The 17,727-nt window shown below is 32.3% G+C and overlaps 1 protein-coding gene across 1 annotated transcript in view; it reads left to right on the plus strand.

The window, feature by feature from the left end:
• Window positions 1-17,727, plus strand: part of ADGRL2 (adhesion G protein-coupled receptor L2) — a 180,719-nt gene that overhangs the window by 95,301 nt on the left and 67,691 nt on the right. Inside the window, exon 3 of the mRNA XM_025052092.1 lies at window positions 1,911-2,124. Within this exon, the coding sequence (XP_024907860.1) occupies window positions 1,911-2,124 (214 nt within the window). The remainder of the gene's footprint in view (window positions 1-1,910; window positions 2,125-17,727) is intronic.

The following is a 17,727-nucleotide window of genomic DNA, read 5'->3' on the forward strand; positions in this document are numbered from 1 at the left end:
TTACTTGTTTGAATTTCCACAGAGCTTTTGCCACACAAATGTTAGCTTCTAAAGCCTTAAGAATATTTTCAGTTAATATGAATATAGTAATACTAGTTTAAGCTGATTTATTTGTATAAGCAGTATGGTACAGTAACTGGAAGTGGAAGAAAGCAGTAATACATGTAAAAGTTTATTTATGAACTTTTAGAAGATTGGCCTATTTAGTTAGTGTTTGCCTTGACATTTACCCAGCTCCATTTCTTATTTCTTCTTCAATGGTAGTGCACCTCTCCACATACTTTTACTAATCTCACAAAATCATAAGCCTTTTTAGTGAAAACCTTCCAAAGTTGGGGTTTGCTACAGTCCCCTGAAGATTTCTTTGCTCCAAATTATGAACTTTTCTTCTCCATTGCAATTACACCTTTAGTTTTCTCAGTAGAACTGAGAGGTCAGCCAAGTTTGAGAATTGCTGATTTTCTAAATCATACCAATGTGTAACCCAATAACCCTTTCAGAGGATTATTTACATCTTAGAAAGGCTGCATGTTTATCCAGGTGACTTTCAATTTCACTAAATTAGGGAGGCAACATCGTGCAGTAAAATTAAAGAGGATAGGTTATGGCATTGCATTGACCTGGGCACAACCCTGCCCTTCATTTCGGAAGTTTATATCTTGGAACAGTTTATGTTTGAATGTCAGTGTTTTTCAATTAAAAAAAAGGGGGGGGAGATAAAAGGAATAATTCATATGATAGAGTGATTAAAAGGATAGAGATAAGAAAAAATGCTGAAATTATTGGAATGCTGTAGTTGAAAACAGGTTAAAGAACTGAAATGAAAAAATTGAGGCAACGGTAAAAGTTTTTGACATGGTAGCTAACTCAGGTAGCACACCGGCATAGCAAAGATGTGCTTCTCCCACACATAGTTCTTGGCTATTCTTGGCTTTCTCTGCTTTTACCCTTTCTGCCATGCCGTGTTACTACTTTGGGCGATTGAAAACTGGATAAACTTAAAATTCTAATCTTTTATTCCACTTAAGAATCTTACTGCACTCATGAACAGTCATGAACAGCAGTATCTATACTCTGCCTAATGCACCATACTTATACATTCATATAGCATTTCAAGCATTTATATATACATTATTTCATTTTGGAGTTCCACAGTTAAGATAAGTAACATCGCAGATGTTATCTCCATACTGTAGATGACAAAACTGAATCTTAGAGAAATTTTCCTCTTTCTGGGTGTTTCAACTTGCCGGACTGGTTTGGAGCAGTGCCCTCTCCTTTAAATGCCCATCTGCTGATTTTTGTCCACTTTAAATGAAGTGTGTATAAATTGAAATGTTATTGTGCCATAAGTGTGTTACTGTTATAGTATCTTAATTGTTTTGGGGGGAAACTGCTAAGATGAAAGTATTTTTAAGACACATATTAACAGGAATTAATATGTCTACATTAAATGAGAATATAAAACCAGTGTATAATCAGAGCTTTTATTCAACTGCATTAATGAAAACTTTCTTGATTAGTTGTTATATTCTGTATTTGTAAAACTTGTCAATATTTATTAATCCATTGAATATATTTGTCATTTTTCTTTGAATTTATTCAAAAAGAGCCACTTAGTTTCTATTTGTGGTTAGATTATACAGAAAATATTTCATTTAGAGTAATTTTAATTGTCTCTATCTGTGAATTAGTCCAGCTAAAGATACATATTAAAATATCCAACAATGACTTCTTGACATATAGTAAAGATCCAAAGAATTATTTAGTAAGTGTATGAATGGATAACTTAAAAAGTAGAGTTTTTGTGACATCTCTTGAATATAGAACTGGATTTTATTACTTGAAAATGCCTTATTTAAATAATATACTTAAAAATGAATTAATTTAATTTAAATTTTTTTTTTAAGGTTTCAGCAGAGCAGCTTTACCATTTGGGTTAGTTAGGCGAGAATTATCCTGTGAAGGTTATTCTATAGATCTGCGATGTCCAGGCAGTGATGTCATCATGATTGAGAGCGCTAACTACGGTCGGACAGATGACAAGATTTGTGATGCTGACCCATTTCAGATGGAGAATACAGACTGCTACCTCCCAGATGCCTTCAAAATTATGACTCAAAGGTAAATATTTATGTATTACTATTCCATTTTAGCTACTACCTCCAAATTAGTAAAATTATTGTAATTCTAAAGTAGATGGGAGTAGTCTATATCTCAGCCTATTTATTAAACTGAGTTAAGGTTTTACCTGCTAATGTTGATTTTTACTTTATGTTTGCAACATTTAAATGTCTATCTTTTATATAGGTTGGCATATCAGAAAAATATGTAATACATATCTTTTGTTTTTTAATATATCATAAAGAGTACAGATACACAGTATTTCAAATGTAATCTTATTTTTGGTGGGTTTCAAAATTTTGAAATATTTTTGTAATAACAAGAAGGTTTAAATGTCTGGGTATTTGACAGTAATTTCTCTTTAACATTTTAAATTAATAGACTATTTTTCCAGTGAAAGTAGCACAAAGTACAGTTATCATATCCCCATCCCCACATGTACACAGTCTCCCCTCCTATCAGCATTCCACACCACAGTGGTAGATTTGTTACACTAGATGAAGCCACAGTGACACATTATTGTTACACAAAGCCCATAGTTTACATTAGGGTTCACTACTGGTGGTGTACATTCTGTGAGCTTTGACATGTAGTCACCATTGTGGTATAGTAGTACCCCCATTCTGAGACCCCCAGTGGATGCCTCAAACCTGGATAGTACTGAGCCCTGTGTATACAATATGCTTTTACACACACACACACACACACTCTCTCTCTCTCTCTCTCTCTCTCTCTCTCTCTCTCTCTCTCTCTCTCTCTCTCTCTCTCACTTAAAGAAAGTACTTTATGGCTTTTCTTTGGCATATCTAAATTGCCAGCATTACTACTCTTGCACGTTGGGTCCAATATTAAGTAAAATAAGTTACTTGAACATAAGCCCTGAGATAACTGCAACAGTGGATCTGATAACCAAAATAGCTACTACATTGGATAACATATACATGTGTATACGCTGGACAAAGGGATGATTCTCGTGCTGTGTAGAATGGAGCAGGTAGGCTCGAGATTTCATCATGCTACTCAGAATGGTGTGCAGTTTTAAAACTTAATTGTTTATTTCTCGAGTTTTCCATTTAATATTTTCAGACCACTTTTGAATGTGGGTAACTGATATCTCAGAAAGTGAAACTGTGGGAAAGAAGGTAACTACTGTATCACAGAGAATAGTTTTACTACCCTAAAGTCTAAAATCCTCTGTGCTCCCCTATTCATTCTTCCCTCCTTCCCAATCCCTGGCAGCCACTGATCCTGGCTCTCATAGTTTTGCCTTTTCTAGAATGTCATACAATTGGAATTATACAGTATGTAGCCTTTTCAGATTAGCTTCTTTCAGTTAGTAATATGCATTTAAGTTTCCTCTAAGTCTTTTCATGGCTTAATACCGCATGTCTTTTTAACATTAAGTAATATTCCATAGTCTGGATGTACCAAAGTTTGTTTATCCATTCACCTACTAAAGGACATCCTGATTGTTTGAAAGTTGTGACGATTATGAAAAAACCACCACTATAAAAATCTGTTCAGGTTATTTGTGTGGACATAAATTTTCAGTTCATTTGAGTAAATACCAAGGTGCATGATTACTAGATCATATGGTAAGAGTGTGTTTAGTTTTGTAAGAAACTGCCAAACTGTCTTTCAGGGTTACTGTACTATTTTGCATTCCCACCAGCAGTGAATGAGAGTTTCTGTTATTCCACACCTTTGCCAGTGTCGTTTGGTGTCATCAGTGTTTTAGATTGTGGTCATTTTAATAGATGTGTAGTGGTATCTCATTGTTTTAATTTGCAATTTCCCAGTGACATATTGTGTTGAACATCTTTTAATATGCTTACTTGCCATCTGTTTATCTCCACTGATGAGTTGTCTGTTCAGGTCTATTGCACATTTTTTAATCAGGTTGTTTTCTTACTGAGTTTTAAAAATTCTTGATTTTTTTTGGATCATAATCCTTTATCAGATATGTCTTTTGCAGATATTTCTTCCTGTCTTCACGTTCTCTTTATTTTTTGCTTAAAATCTATAAAAACAACAAGTTCAACTTAAGGAAGCATACAGTGCATGAACTTTCACCCTCCCCTCATCTCTCTCTCATAAACATATTTATTTGGGTGACTTACCATTAGTTAATTTTGTTTTAAAAACGAAGTGTTGGGAATAATCGGGGATCATTTTATAAACTATATAAATGTCTAAGCAGTGTACTCTATATTTGAAACTAATAAAATAAAATGCTAAAAAAGTGATGTGTTGGAAAGGTTTATAAACTTTATATAAGTGATATCTCTTAACTAGACACTTGCCTTCTTGCACACAGAGAGAATACAAAAAACTGCTGACAGTGGGTATCACCTTTCCTCTGCTTTAACATCGAGCACCTAAATCTTGGTATCCTTTATTTTTCTAAATTTTGGTATTCTTGGCATCTTAATTAGAATTTTCTTATGTATAAGATATTAAAATCGTAGTAAGTTATAATTGAACTAGTGCAGTTAATATCCAACAATCCCAGTTATTTGGAACATAGAGACTCTGAAAGAAAACTTAAGTATCACATAATTTATTATACATTATTGCTTTTTACATTTTGTTTACTAGGAAAACCTTTCATTTTTCTATTGAAAGCCTTTACTCTCTTCTACTTTTCCCCTTCTATCTAGCTTTCTAGCTTATTTACTAGTCTGCCTTAAAGTAGAATAGCAATTTTTTAGGCAAGTCTGGTCAGTGTAGGCACATTGAAAACATCAAAAAGTGATAAAAACTGGAAAAATGATTTTTAAAAACATCACACTATAAGAAGATGGGTACGAATTGCTGTAAAATCTCTAATTTCACAGAGAATATGTATCAGCATATTTTTGATTGCACATTTATAGCTTTTTTAAAATGTTGACATTGATCAAGATGTTTTTAACTACCGAACATAATACAATACTTTTGAAAGATTTTCATCAAAATGTTTTTATTTTTATTTCTTAAAGGGCATTTATTAAAAAATTAAAGCTAAGTCTCATTTGCCTAAATGGTACTCGATAAGTAGTTTTAAAGTTCGTTAAATGGCATATAAAATCTGGCCAATGAGCAAATCACGAAACATAGCTTCTTTAGAAGAATAGATTCTGTGCTATAGTAAGTTATTTTAAAACAATTTGCACATAGTGTTTCAAAATTTGGGAGTTGCCTGTCCTAGGCAACCACTAATAATTGACCATTTATTCACTAATAATTGACCATTTATTCATAAAGGCAACCACTAATAATTGACCATTTATTCATTCTTTACGTGTTGATCTAGTGGTTCAGTGTTAGTGATATGATTTGAGCATTTAGAAGTAGGCCAGAGAGAAATAGGAAGTGAAGAATTATTCTGTATAATTACCTATTTTTACTAAACTGGCTAACAAAAAGCAGTGGGAGTTGGTACAAAAAAAAAGAATCCAGAAGAAGTGGCCTTTAGGTAACTTATCTTTGTATGTAGGGTTATACATTTTATTTTTATTTTTTTTAATTAAGTTTATTAGGGTAACATTGATTAATACAATTATATAATTTTCAGGTGTACATTATAATTTCACATCTCTATATTCTATTGTGTGTTTACCACCCAAAGTTCAGTTTGCTTCAGCTACCCTATATTTGATCCCCTTTACCCACTTTGCCCTTCCCCTACCCCCCTATATTTGACCTTCTTTACCCCATTTACCTTCCCACAGGTTTATATCTCACATATAAGTGATATTATCTGATATTCAACTTTTTCTGTCTGGCTTATTTCGCTTAGCATGATTATTTCAAGGTCCATCCATGTTGTTGCAAATGGCAGTATTTCATCTCTTCTTATGGCGGAGTAATATTCCATTGTATATATGTACTACCACTTCTTTATCCAGTCATCTATCATAGGACAATTCGGTTGCTTCCACGTTCTGGCCATGGTGAATAATGCTGCTATGAATATCGGTGTGCAAATATCTTTATGGATATGAATTTTCAAGTCTTTGGTGTAAATACCCAGTAGAGGGATTGCTAGATCATATGGTAGATCAATTTTTAGATTTTTGAGGAACCTCCATACTGTTTTCCATAGTGGCTGTACCAATTTGCAGTCCCACCAGCAGTGTATGAGGGTTTCTTTTTCTCCACATCCTCTCCAACATTTGTTATTACTTGCCCTGTTGATTATAGCTATTCTAACAGGTATGAGATGGTATCTATTGTGGTTTTGATTTGCATTTCCCTAATAGCTAGCGATGTTGATCATCTTTTCATATATTTGTTGGCCATTTGTATGCCTTCTAGAGAAAAGCATCTGTTCGGGTCCTCTGCTTATTTTTTGATTGGGTCTTTTGTTTTTTTGTTATTACTGAGTTGTATGAGTTCTTTGCATATTTTGAATATTAGGCCCTTATTGGTGGCATTACTTGCAAATATCTTTTCCCATTTAGATAGTTGTCTCTTTACTTTGTTGACAGTTTCTTTTACTGAGCAGAAGCTTTTTAATTTGAAGTAGTCCCATTCATTTATTTTTGGTTTTACTTCCCTTGCCTTTGAGGTCAAATTCATAAAATCCTCTTTAAGTCCAAGGTCCTTGAGTTTAGTTCCTATGTTTTCTTCTATGCATTTTATTGTTTTAGGTCTTATATTCAGTGGGATTATACATTTTAAATATACAGTTGAATATCTAGCAAAATACATAAGTCTTATCATACTTGTACATATAAATATAATTACATATTATAGGAAATGTACAAGATAGATAGCAAGTTATTTTTATTGTTTCATTATGTTATAAAAATAGGGCTGTATTTTTTATAATACGTTTTAAAGAACTAGAGTTTTGAGATATTTAAATTCTGTGAAAGCATACAGTTTTCTGTATTCTTGTTATCACATCTCTAAACAATTTATATGTATTAGTGTAAATGAGTGGATAATTTAAAAACTGGCTATCGAAACCCCATTTTTAAATTACCATATTTGGCTGTTACATTAGTTTCAAAAAGCTTCAAGAAAAATAGATAGATAATATTTTTGCAGGTGAATTATTACTGAATAATTACTAAGAATGTAGAATACTTGTCCCTAATTTTTAATTTAAAAATACTCAGTATTTACAAATAAAGTAGTTATTTTCACCAAACTCCTAATAATTTGGCAAAATTTTTTTCGTTTATAATCATCAAAAAATGTGATTTGATAGTGTAGAAAAGAGAGACTTTTTTTAATGTAGAAAATTTCTCTTTGGAAAGCTCAAATAAAAGCACTAGAATTTTTCTATTAAATTTGAAAGTCCCCGTTTTCTACGTGTAATAATAGAGATGGGCACAGAATTTTGAATCACTTTAGCAATTGAGAATCTAGTAAATACACTTGTAATTCTGACTGTAGTAGTAGTAAAAGTATTATTATTCATTCACTATTTCCTATTTCCTGTTCATTTAAAAGTGGAAAACCAAGGCTCTATTAATAACTGATAGTATTCTTGTCTTAAAAGAATAGCAAATGACTCATCCTAAAAAGTGAGAAATGAAATTATTTTCTAAAATGATATGTATTTTAATATTTTATAAAATAATCACCATTAGAGATAATTTTTAAGCTCTCTTTGAAATTAATAGTAGTGGAATGACTTAAAAAAGATGAAACAGTTGTTAACACTTTGAATTTATTAAAGAAAAACAACCCTGCTACTATTGGATGAATAAATAAATTAGAATTTGCTAGTAATATTGGTTCTGTTCAGCAATTGGGTGCAATCTAATTAGTGTCTAAAGTTCAGATCCTCTTCTGGTATTGTTTATAACTCCCTTTGTTCATGTTCTTCACTCTAAGACTCTGTGCATCCTCATCAGTGTAGTTTGCTGCCATAGATTTATACTCTATATGTTCTTAAGTTTTAAACTTTTTGGCATAGAGATCTGAAAGTGAATATATACTGTTTTTGTTTTTGATATTAAAAGAAAGATTAGTGATTAATGTGCATGAGTAGGTCCAGTTTTACAGTCTTATCTCATACCGTCATATGTTCATCAGTGTACCTCCGTCAACCACAAAGAGTTTCTAGAAGTAATACGTACTACTCTCAAGGAGATAGTAAGAATATATGCCTCAGTTTTTCCCACTGGTAGAAAAGGTGTATTTTATATAATTAATAAAAAGATAGGCACTTTTTTTTATATTAAAGTTGCCCAAGGTAAGCAAAACAGTGCCCTACACTTATAGAACATGTCTGGCTCCTTGAAAGCCTTTAGCCAAGTTTTTTCCCCTCATATGTAGATTGCAACTGGCTTAAACCACATAGCATAACTATATGAGGTTTCTTATAAATAACATTTAGAATGTTTTGGTGTTATACTACTAATTTAAGCTCCTTTAAGTTTATTTGGGAACAGAGTAGCTTACAAAAAATAAATAGTTCTGCAAACAATTGTTTATACAGATTCAGTGCTCTTAAGAGTGATAAAAGAACGTATAACTGAAGCAAACATAAACGTTAAGTTGATATTTGCAGGTGAATAGATGATATTACTCAGAGAAGTTATGTAGTTTGAACATGCAAAAGCTCTAGAGAACACCTGCATTTAGGGCCAGAAGTAAAGTTGCCATCAAGGAATCCAGAACAAGGCATAGGAAGATAATGTCTCATAAGCCAATAGTAAAATATAAACAACGTATTTTTTTTTTCTCATTGATGCTGAAGATTTTTTTTTCTATTTAGACACGTCAAATAAAAGAATATGTTAGGATTTTCAAGGTAATAGTGTTATAGGATAGAAATCAATAAAATAGCCTTTAGCCTTTCCCAGACTGGAAGAATTGGGTAGTACTCTTGTCACATGGAACCAGGCAACACATAATATATGATCTAGATTTATAAAGTAGAGGTACAAGTTAAAGAATTTAAAATCTAACTTCCAGAACTTGGGTACACAGTTTAATTAAGCTAAGTAAGAGACAAAACTTATTTTAGAGCTTATATTTTTTTCCTCAGAGGCTAGGATAATAGAAGTAAGCTGAAATATGTAGGAACCAGATTAATCTATTCCCATCCTATATACCATTCAGTAACTTTTTTTTCTTGAATTTACCTTTTCCAAACCTATCAGTGTCTCAATCTATTTTTTCTACGTATAATAATTCCATTTTATTTAATATTGTTAACCTAGCAGCAGCCCAAAGGATGACAGTTTCTTCTGTTCATGAGGATTTGAAGAATGCGTTATTGTATATGTATGTGCATTACTTTTTCTGTTCCGTGGCTCTTTACATTATAGTAGATGCAGAGTGAGACTGGAACTTTGTATACCTTGAGCATGCAGTTAGAAGTAAGGCTGTTCAGAAAGACCATGCATGCCTTACTCTGGAATAAGTAGGATGATCTTTGCCTCTCTATCTCCCTTCTTTTTACCCTACCAGGCAAAACACATACCAAGGACCCTTTATGGGAGAAGAAAAACATAGGCCCCTGCTTCTATTTTAAGAGAGTCGTTAAATAACAGATTGTTGAAGATGCTAAGGAACTTGGGACTCATCGTATTCTAACTCTCTTTTATTATACTTGGGGAATCACTGTTATTGTAGTCAGTATGCTTTGTTCAGACTACAGCATGTACAGTAGTCCCCCTTATTCACAGGGATGCGTTGTAGGACCCCTAGTGGAAGCCTGAAACTGTAGATAGTACTGAACCCTCCCTGTATATACTATGCTTTTTCCTATACCTGCTTATGATACATATCATGCATATCTATGATAAAGTTTAATTTATAAATTAGGCACCGTAAGAGATTAACAATAACTAATAATAAAATAGAATAAGTATAACAATATACTGTAATAAAATTTATGTGAATATGGTCTCTTTTCAAAATATCTTATTGTACTTTCCTTACCCTTCTTGTGATGATGTGAGATGATAAAATACCAAACCTATTCCTGAATCTTTGTAACCATCACTTACAGTAAATGGCTTGGTGTCACTCGTTTCAGGGGATCCCTTGCTGAATTCTTTGTAGGCTCTTTGCTTTCTGGTGTAATATGTTGCCATCAATCACAGCACCTTTTCTGTGCATGTCTGCTACCCCAAAATTTAATGCCTTTTCCATCTTAACTAAGCACTTATCACACACTGTGGCCATAACTTCTGCCATTTGAGGTGCAATAGCAAAACTATCTCAGATTTCTTTTTCCTTCACAATTTCAAGGGTAGAAAATTTGTTCTTACTGTAGATCTTCGCAACCTCAGCATATGATATATTTTTTTCTTTCCTATTAAGTCAAGAACTTTCACCTTTTCACTTAAAGGAAGCACTTCACGGCTTCTCTTTGGCATATCCAAATCATCAACATCACTACACTTGTGCTTTGGACCATTATTAAGTAAAATAAGGTTTACTTGCACAGAAGCACTGCAATGCGGTGACAGTCGGTCTGATTATCTAGATGGCTGCTAAATGACTAGTGGGTGGGTAGCGTACACACTGTGGATACTCTGAACAAAGGCATTGTTTGTGTCCTGGTTGGGTTGGAGTGGGACTGCGAGAGATTTTATCTCACTACTCAGAACAGTGTGCAGTTTTTAAAATTTAAGAATTGTTTATTTCTGGAATTGTTCACTTTATATTTTGGGAGCGTGGTTGAGAGCAGGTAACTGAAACCCAGAAAGTGAAACTGCAGATAAGGGGGGGACTACAGTATATTCTCCTCATTTGAAAAATATCCTTGGGAAGGAGTTGGCAGTGTGATATCCCTCTTTTTATTTTGTGAGCCAGATTAAATTATTTGCCACAGAGACTAAGACATCAAATCATCTATACCTAGAACCTTATTGATTAATATCTTAGGGGCATAAAGATTTATTCTTAATAAATAATTCTTAAATAATTTTTGTTATCTAGGTTTTTAAATATACTTTTATTTTTTTCAAGTATACTTACAGATATTCGGTGTATGTAAAATATTTAAAGAAAGGAGATACTTAGATATACACACACACACATACAAAACCTTTCTATGAGAATTAGAAGCTTCTCAGAATCTAAGCCTGAAAATCCATTAAAATGCAGTCACAATTTGGCCAGAGTTCTCTGGCAGGCTTCATAATTATAGCTTTCAGTGTGGGTATACTCATCTTATATATAACCCTCTCAACTTTTATATTGATCTTTTAGTGTTCATAAAGAAATTTCATATTTAAGTCAAAGATTTATGAAAGAGTTTTTAAATTTAATTAACTTTTTGGGGGGTTTGTTTTCTGATCTCTACAGGTAACAATGGATTTCAAACCTGTCTTTCTAAGATGTTCATACCCTTTCCTTATTAATGGCCTTTTTTTTTTTTGAGGGGAAAACATTTGCCCAGTCCACATTTTCACCTTGTTTGATGTTTTGTAATATTTTGGAGATTGATATGTTTTATTTAAATACTTACTGGTCGAGAGTACTCCTCTCTTGCTTAGTATATTTATTCAGTGTACCTAATACTCATAGGAGCTAAGCGTGCCACTTCTGAGAAACGGCATCTCACTTTTATGCTGTTATCCCAAGTGCATTTATCTATCTGTGGTGTCAGGTTTATCAACTATTTGTTCATTAAGATGAACCGTATTGGGAAAAATTAATAAATCAAATGCTACAATCTCATCTTTGTGTGATGTACTTAGGTTATTTCCTGTTAGGTGATGAATTTCTACTCATTCTTTTACTCTTGGCTGAGTTGTTTTAAGACAGCTACTGGAATTACAAGTACCTCTCTTTAGCCAAGGATTGAGAGGGTACTAGTATAGACTCTTGAACCTTAGTACAGTAATAAATAATCATTAAAGCTCTAATTGGTATATCTAATTGGACACATTGCATGTCACTTACTGTTGGACATTTAAAACAAAGCACTCATTATAGGAAAGAGAGACTATTGGCAGTAATAAACATGAACCATATTAAACATTCACATTTAGTGTGCAAGGAAGACTAATAAATTATAGAATGGATTAGAAGACAAATCATCCAACTATCTCTTATAACCCTGCTTAGCAAAGGTAGAAGAAAGAAATAATGTCACATCAAAGCTTGTGCCCTACAGAGGTCTTTGTTTCTCCTTTTAAAATGAAAATTAGTAAAATAATTTACTGGATAATTAAGACTATGACAGTACAAGTGTAAATTGCTGGTTTTCACTGATATTTCTGATTGATATTTAGGTTTATACCTTTTGTATTATGTCCAAATAATACAAAATAATTTAGTAAATACCGAAGCTCAATAATGTAATGTCCTTAGGAAGTGGACACTATATTGCTGATCTTCAGTGTTTACTAAGGATTAGTCAGTGAAATTAAGAGGCTTGAATAATACCTTAAAAGTTTGAATTTGATTATATTTTTTGAACAGATACTGATTAGATGAGGGAAAGAAAATTTAGTTTTTGAAAGGAAAGACATATTTCACTCTGGTGATTTTGCTTTAGTTTTTATTTTTAGACATTGTGTTTATTTTGAGACCAAAGTTGAGAGGTGAATAAATAAAAGCAAATGTAACATTTATTTGACATACAAATTTCAATGTTATTTTACTAATCTTTTTATAGTGCTTTTCATAGTCTCATCATTTATTCTAGCCTTCTCATTTGAGAGATGAGTGTTACAAATTGAAATGTATTTCAATAGTACATATATTATTATATACCTTGTAGTTTTTACTAAACACCAAAATATTGGTTTTTATTTACAAAGTTAATTTAAACAAATTATGTTTATTGACAGAAACCAAGTCTAATTTAGTGTTATGTTATTAAAATGTTCTATCAAATGTTAAATAACTAAATGAAAACACACTTGATGTGCTTACATAAGACTCATTTCAATACCCATTTGAGGATTTTGTTTTGTACTTAAATGTGATTTCTTTTTAGCGTGTATCTCCTTTCTGATGTCATACTTCTAGTGTCAGTGTATAAATATGATTTACAAGCATCCTTTAAAAAAAGCTATACTTTGAACAAACAAAAATAGATGTTTAATTACAGTTACAGAGAATAGAAATGAAATTTTAGTTTCAAATCAAGGCATATTCACTTTTTTTCCTTTAGATTCATTTTTTTCTTCAGATTCACCCCACCACCACCAAAAATTTTGAGCCAAATGCTACTGAAATGTAATATAACACATATTTTCTGCTAGTATAAAGAAATGAAGAACAAAGTATGAATTATAACTTAAGAATTTGGAATTATTTTTTATATGTAGTATAACTTCATATTGGTGGGTTTATTACTAGGAACTTAACATATTCAGTGAAGCTTTGGAATAATTTTGTCTAAAAATATGCTCTTTATTTTTTAATACATTTTATTATGCAATAAATAATAACAAATATAATTTTGAGGAAAGTTGAGAATTTTCCATTTTTATTACCCTTTTATATTTTGAGGTTTCTAAATAAGTTAAAAGAAATGCCTATATATTATTGGATGGAGAAATATTCGTAGTTGTTGATTTAGTCAATCTTTATTTTATTTTCTTACTAGCATTTTAGGAGCTCTACTTTGCCACATCAAAAGCAGGACAGCAATTGTGAGTTAGTATCATTCGTAATATACTCTAATGACTAATGTTATTAAATGAAGAAAGAAAAAGATTTGACATTAAATTATTTAAAAACAGCTTAAACTGTTGCTCACTATGGTCCTGTTAATTTTTCCACATATCACATAATGATATCACATCCCTAGACCATATTAACAGAGCAATAACAAAAACACCAGTATCGATACTCTAATTTGTACATATTCAAGGAAAATTATTATAATTACATTCTTCATAGTGTTTTACTGATACCCATTTATCTGTCTTATAGATTTTAAAGAACTATTCTTTTTACTTTGCTATATACTTTTAAAAATTATGTTTTAGCAGTTTAGTTACAGTTTTTAGTGCTGTTTGCTGTTCCACAGTTAAGTTTAGAGCAAATATCTCTCTCAGATGTTTCCAGAAAAAATGAAGAAATACAAATAAGTGAGTGATTCTGTAATCTTGTATATTTTCACATAAATCAGTCAAGTGTATCATATAACTAATACATGTTGTAGTTCTCCCAATATTTCTTTACATGTCATATGCAACCAATAAAGACATGGAATTCACCTAAACACAGTCCCCATGACCTTGAAGAGAGTGTCTGAAATGATGCACTCTATATTAATTGGCTTGAGATTACGTGGTCTTTCTGTTCGTTTTTTCAGACCACAGATAACTTATTTGTAATTTGTGAAGATATTACTCTGTTTCTATAGGTGGATTTATCATGAAGCTAATGAATCTTAAACATTGGAGCTCTTCACTTGCATAGGCTGCTTTCAAGGCTTTGTTAGGACCCCTACCAACGTGCTCACAGGGTCATATGTTTTTGTAAAATTTGCTGAAGTATGTGTAAACACAATCTTTTAAGGTTTTTATTTCATTCCTTGACTTTTGCTTTGTTACACTTCCCTTCATTATGGTCACTTAGGAATAGCCAAGAGCATTTGGGGATTTTGTTTAGTGGCGGTTCAGTTGGTGATAAATTCATTCTGGGTTTAGTTGAGTGTTTTTATATTGTTTGCAGACACTTGTGTACAGTTTAGTTATTGCTAGCTATACTGGTGAAGAGATGGCCTCTAGAAATACTCTTATTCATAATACTGCCTTACTGATTATGACATAAAGGTGCAAGACGAGGTGTCATGTTACAATTTGAATGTGTCCTGTGGCACCTGAAATAAGTGGCAAGTGATGAAGAAATAATGTTTGAAATGTATGGATCCAGAAGCTAGTCTGTGGAATATTCTTTGAGTCATTAAATGTATAAAACAGTAAGTGGAGATTTGGTTCTGAGGCACAGGCTATAGCAATTCAAAAAACATGAGCACCTGTGACATGGTAGTTACATGCTTTATGTATCCCAACCATCAATAATGAAAAAACAAATTGTGATGATCTGTTCTAGATGAAAAGCAAAATTATAGAAAGTGACACTATGAAATAGTTATGAAAAAACAATCATAGATTATGGAGTGAAAAAAATTAAGGAAAATATAAAGGAATGCCAGGCAACTAATTTATTTTATATTTTTATGTTTTGCAGTTTTCTAGGTTTTGTTTCTTGTGATATCTGTTGGCCTTTAAAAAATGTTTTTGATTGATGCATATTTTTTTCTTAAATAAGTATTTACTTTGGTACCCGATTTTCTACTTGAAATTTTTAAATTTTTTTCTTAAAGTGGTACCCCTAAATTTTATAAGCTTTAGACGCCAGAAAATTTGAATCTACCCCTACTTGTTTTATTTATAATGTGGTAGTTTCAAGAAATTGGCATAGTGTTGCTTCTACTGGACATTCATAGATTCAGGACATTTCATTCTGTCTTTTTTTTATTTTACTTCACTGTGTCTCATTTGTTTTTGGAAAATTTAGGATTTGGGAGGAGAAAGAATGAAAAGTTAAAAATTTAACTAATATAATTTATTAAGGGCATTAAGTAGATAAAACATTCATTTATTCATTCGATAAAAATTTGAAATAGGAAAACCATTTTCACAGTTTATGTTAAGTAAATGCTTGGCTTAAAACCTTCATATTATAATATAGAGTAGATGAAAGGAGTTTTAAACTAAATGAGGTATAAACAATTTTTTAAGAAATTATGCTAATGGGCTTTGTTTTTACACTTTCCTCCCACTCCCCTCTCCCCCCCCACCCCTACTCCCATTATAGCCTCTTTGTGGAGAAAAATATTACTTTTTAGTTATTTTCCTATAGTAATAAGTTCAATGGGTTTCTAAAAGATCCATAATCAAAAATCTTATAGTAAATCAAACGTTTTTTTTCTTATTACTCTTAGAACTTGCCAAAACAATACTATAGGAGGCAAGAGGATGTATGCTGATTTTTCTAGGATATTTTATAATTTGGTAATTTTTTTGTACACTGAATTATCTTATGACCCAGTCCTAAGATATTTTTGTTGTTAATTTGCGGAACTCTGTACATATAACTTAAAAGAATGTTGATAAACAATTTTTGAAATCTGATTGCAGATTGTTAATGTGCATGAGACTGTACCTTTTAAAATGTATATAAACACGTCAGATAAAGAGATAGATAATAGTAATTACAAATATATTATCTGATAAGTTGATATAGGACCTTTATATGTGCATTGCCATTTATTTCAACTCTTGAAGAGCAGACCTTTATTAAGCTGTGATGATTACTGAATATGAAATGTAACCAAGATTATTTTTTATTCAAATATAATTTAAATATTCATCAAAGAGAAGTTATGCTTGAAACTGACAGAGACTATTAACATCAAAAAATATAATTAACTGCATTGGGTATCATGAAGCAGAGTTAGCCAAATAGCCGAGAGGTCTAATTGCTCTAGAGTTAGAGAAGCAACGGTTTTATTTTATGCTGTAGCTGTGGAATTAATAGTAATGTGGTTTCCTATGTGGGCCAATTAAAAGCTGCCTGTTAAGGTTCATTGCTGTATAGGAAACCCATTGAATATCGCTTAGTAAACAGGATTGACATGTCAGTGTATACAAGAAGATAATATACAGTAAAAACCATGAAAACTTTACTGTGACAGTGTTGTGTGGTGGGTGTTGTAGTATGCCCTCCAGAGCCCCTTTGGGATCAGGCCACTCTCTTTCCCCCAGCTGTCTAGGGAGTTGCCTGCTGATAAGCTCACAGTGCTTTCCTGCCCAGGAGCCTCTGTGGGCTGAGGGATCTTAAACACTTCTCCCCAGAGGCAGCCTCATCAAATGCCAGAGTACAAAGGCTTGGCCTCTGCATCTTTTGCTTCATTCTGAGCCATCTCTGAAGGGCTCTCCCAAGTCCAGAGCTCCCTCCCCAAGGAATTTGTTGGGCCTTTGTTGCTGCCCCGTTGGACTTCTCACTGCACCCAGTGAGAAGTCCTCTTCCTCATAGCTTCACTGATAGTTCTGAAAGCATGGTGTGCCTCTCAGAGGTTTCTGCCTCGGATTCCACTTACTGTGTTATGCAAACTAAAAAGGCACTACTATTACATATAAAAACAAGTGCTGTCAGTGGTATTGGTTACATACATTATAGGAATCTTGCAATTAAAAACATTTTTAATTTTTTAAAAAATTGGAACAATTAAATTAGGTTTAAGGCAAAAAGAAAAGAAATGCCGAATTCACGTCTAAAAATGACATTTACATTCTAAAATTTATCTTTGTCATGTTATCCTCTTTCTTTAATAAAGGTAGTATTTTGACCTTTGTGGCTCTATTAAGCTTTTTAGCTGAATAATAAAAAAAAAAAAAAAAGAAAGCATTCCTGATGGAACCCAGAACATTTTGCTTTGCTCAGGCTGTAGAGATTTAAAAGTGGGCAGACATTCTAATGGCATTTTGACATTAACAAGGTTGCTGAAATGGAAAGTTGAAGGGGCAAAGATAAGAGCAGTAGCAAGATCTCATAGTGTCTCTTTTTCTTAATAAAGACAGATCAAAGGTAGTTAGTAAATTTACCATTATTCTTAACATAAAATATGTAATTTTATGTATGAGGGTAGTGCTTTAAGTATTAGAATGCTTT

This window comes from Pteropus alecto, unplaced genomic scaffold (assembly GCF_000325575.1).
Source record: "Pteropus alecto unplaced genomic scaffold, ASM32557v1 scaffold25, whole genome shotgun sequence".
Taxonomy (NCBI): Eukaryota; Metazoa; Chordata; class Mammalia; order Chiroptera; family Pteropodidae; genus Pteropus; species Pteropus alecto.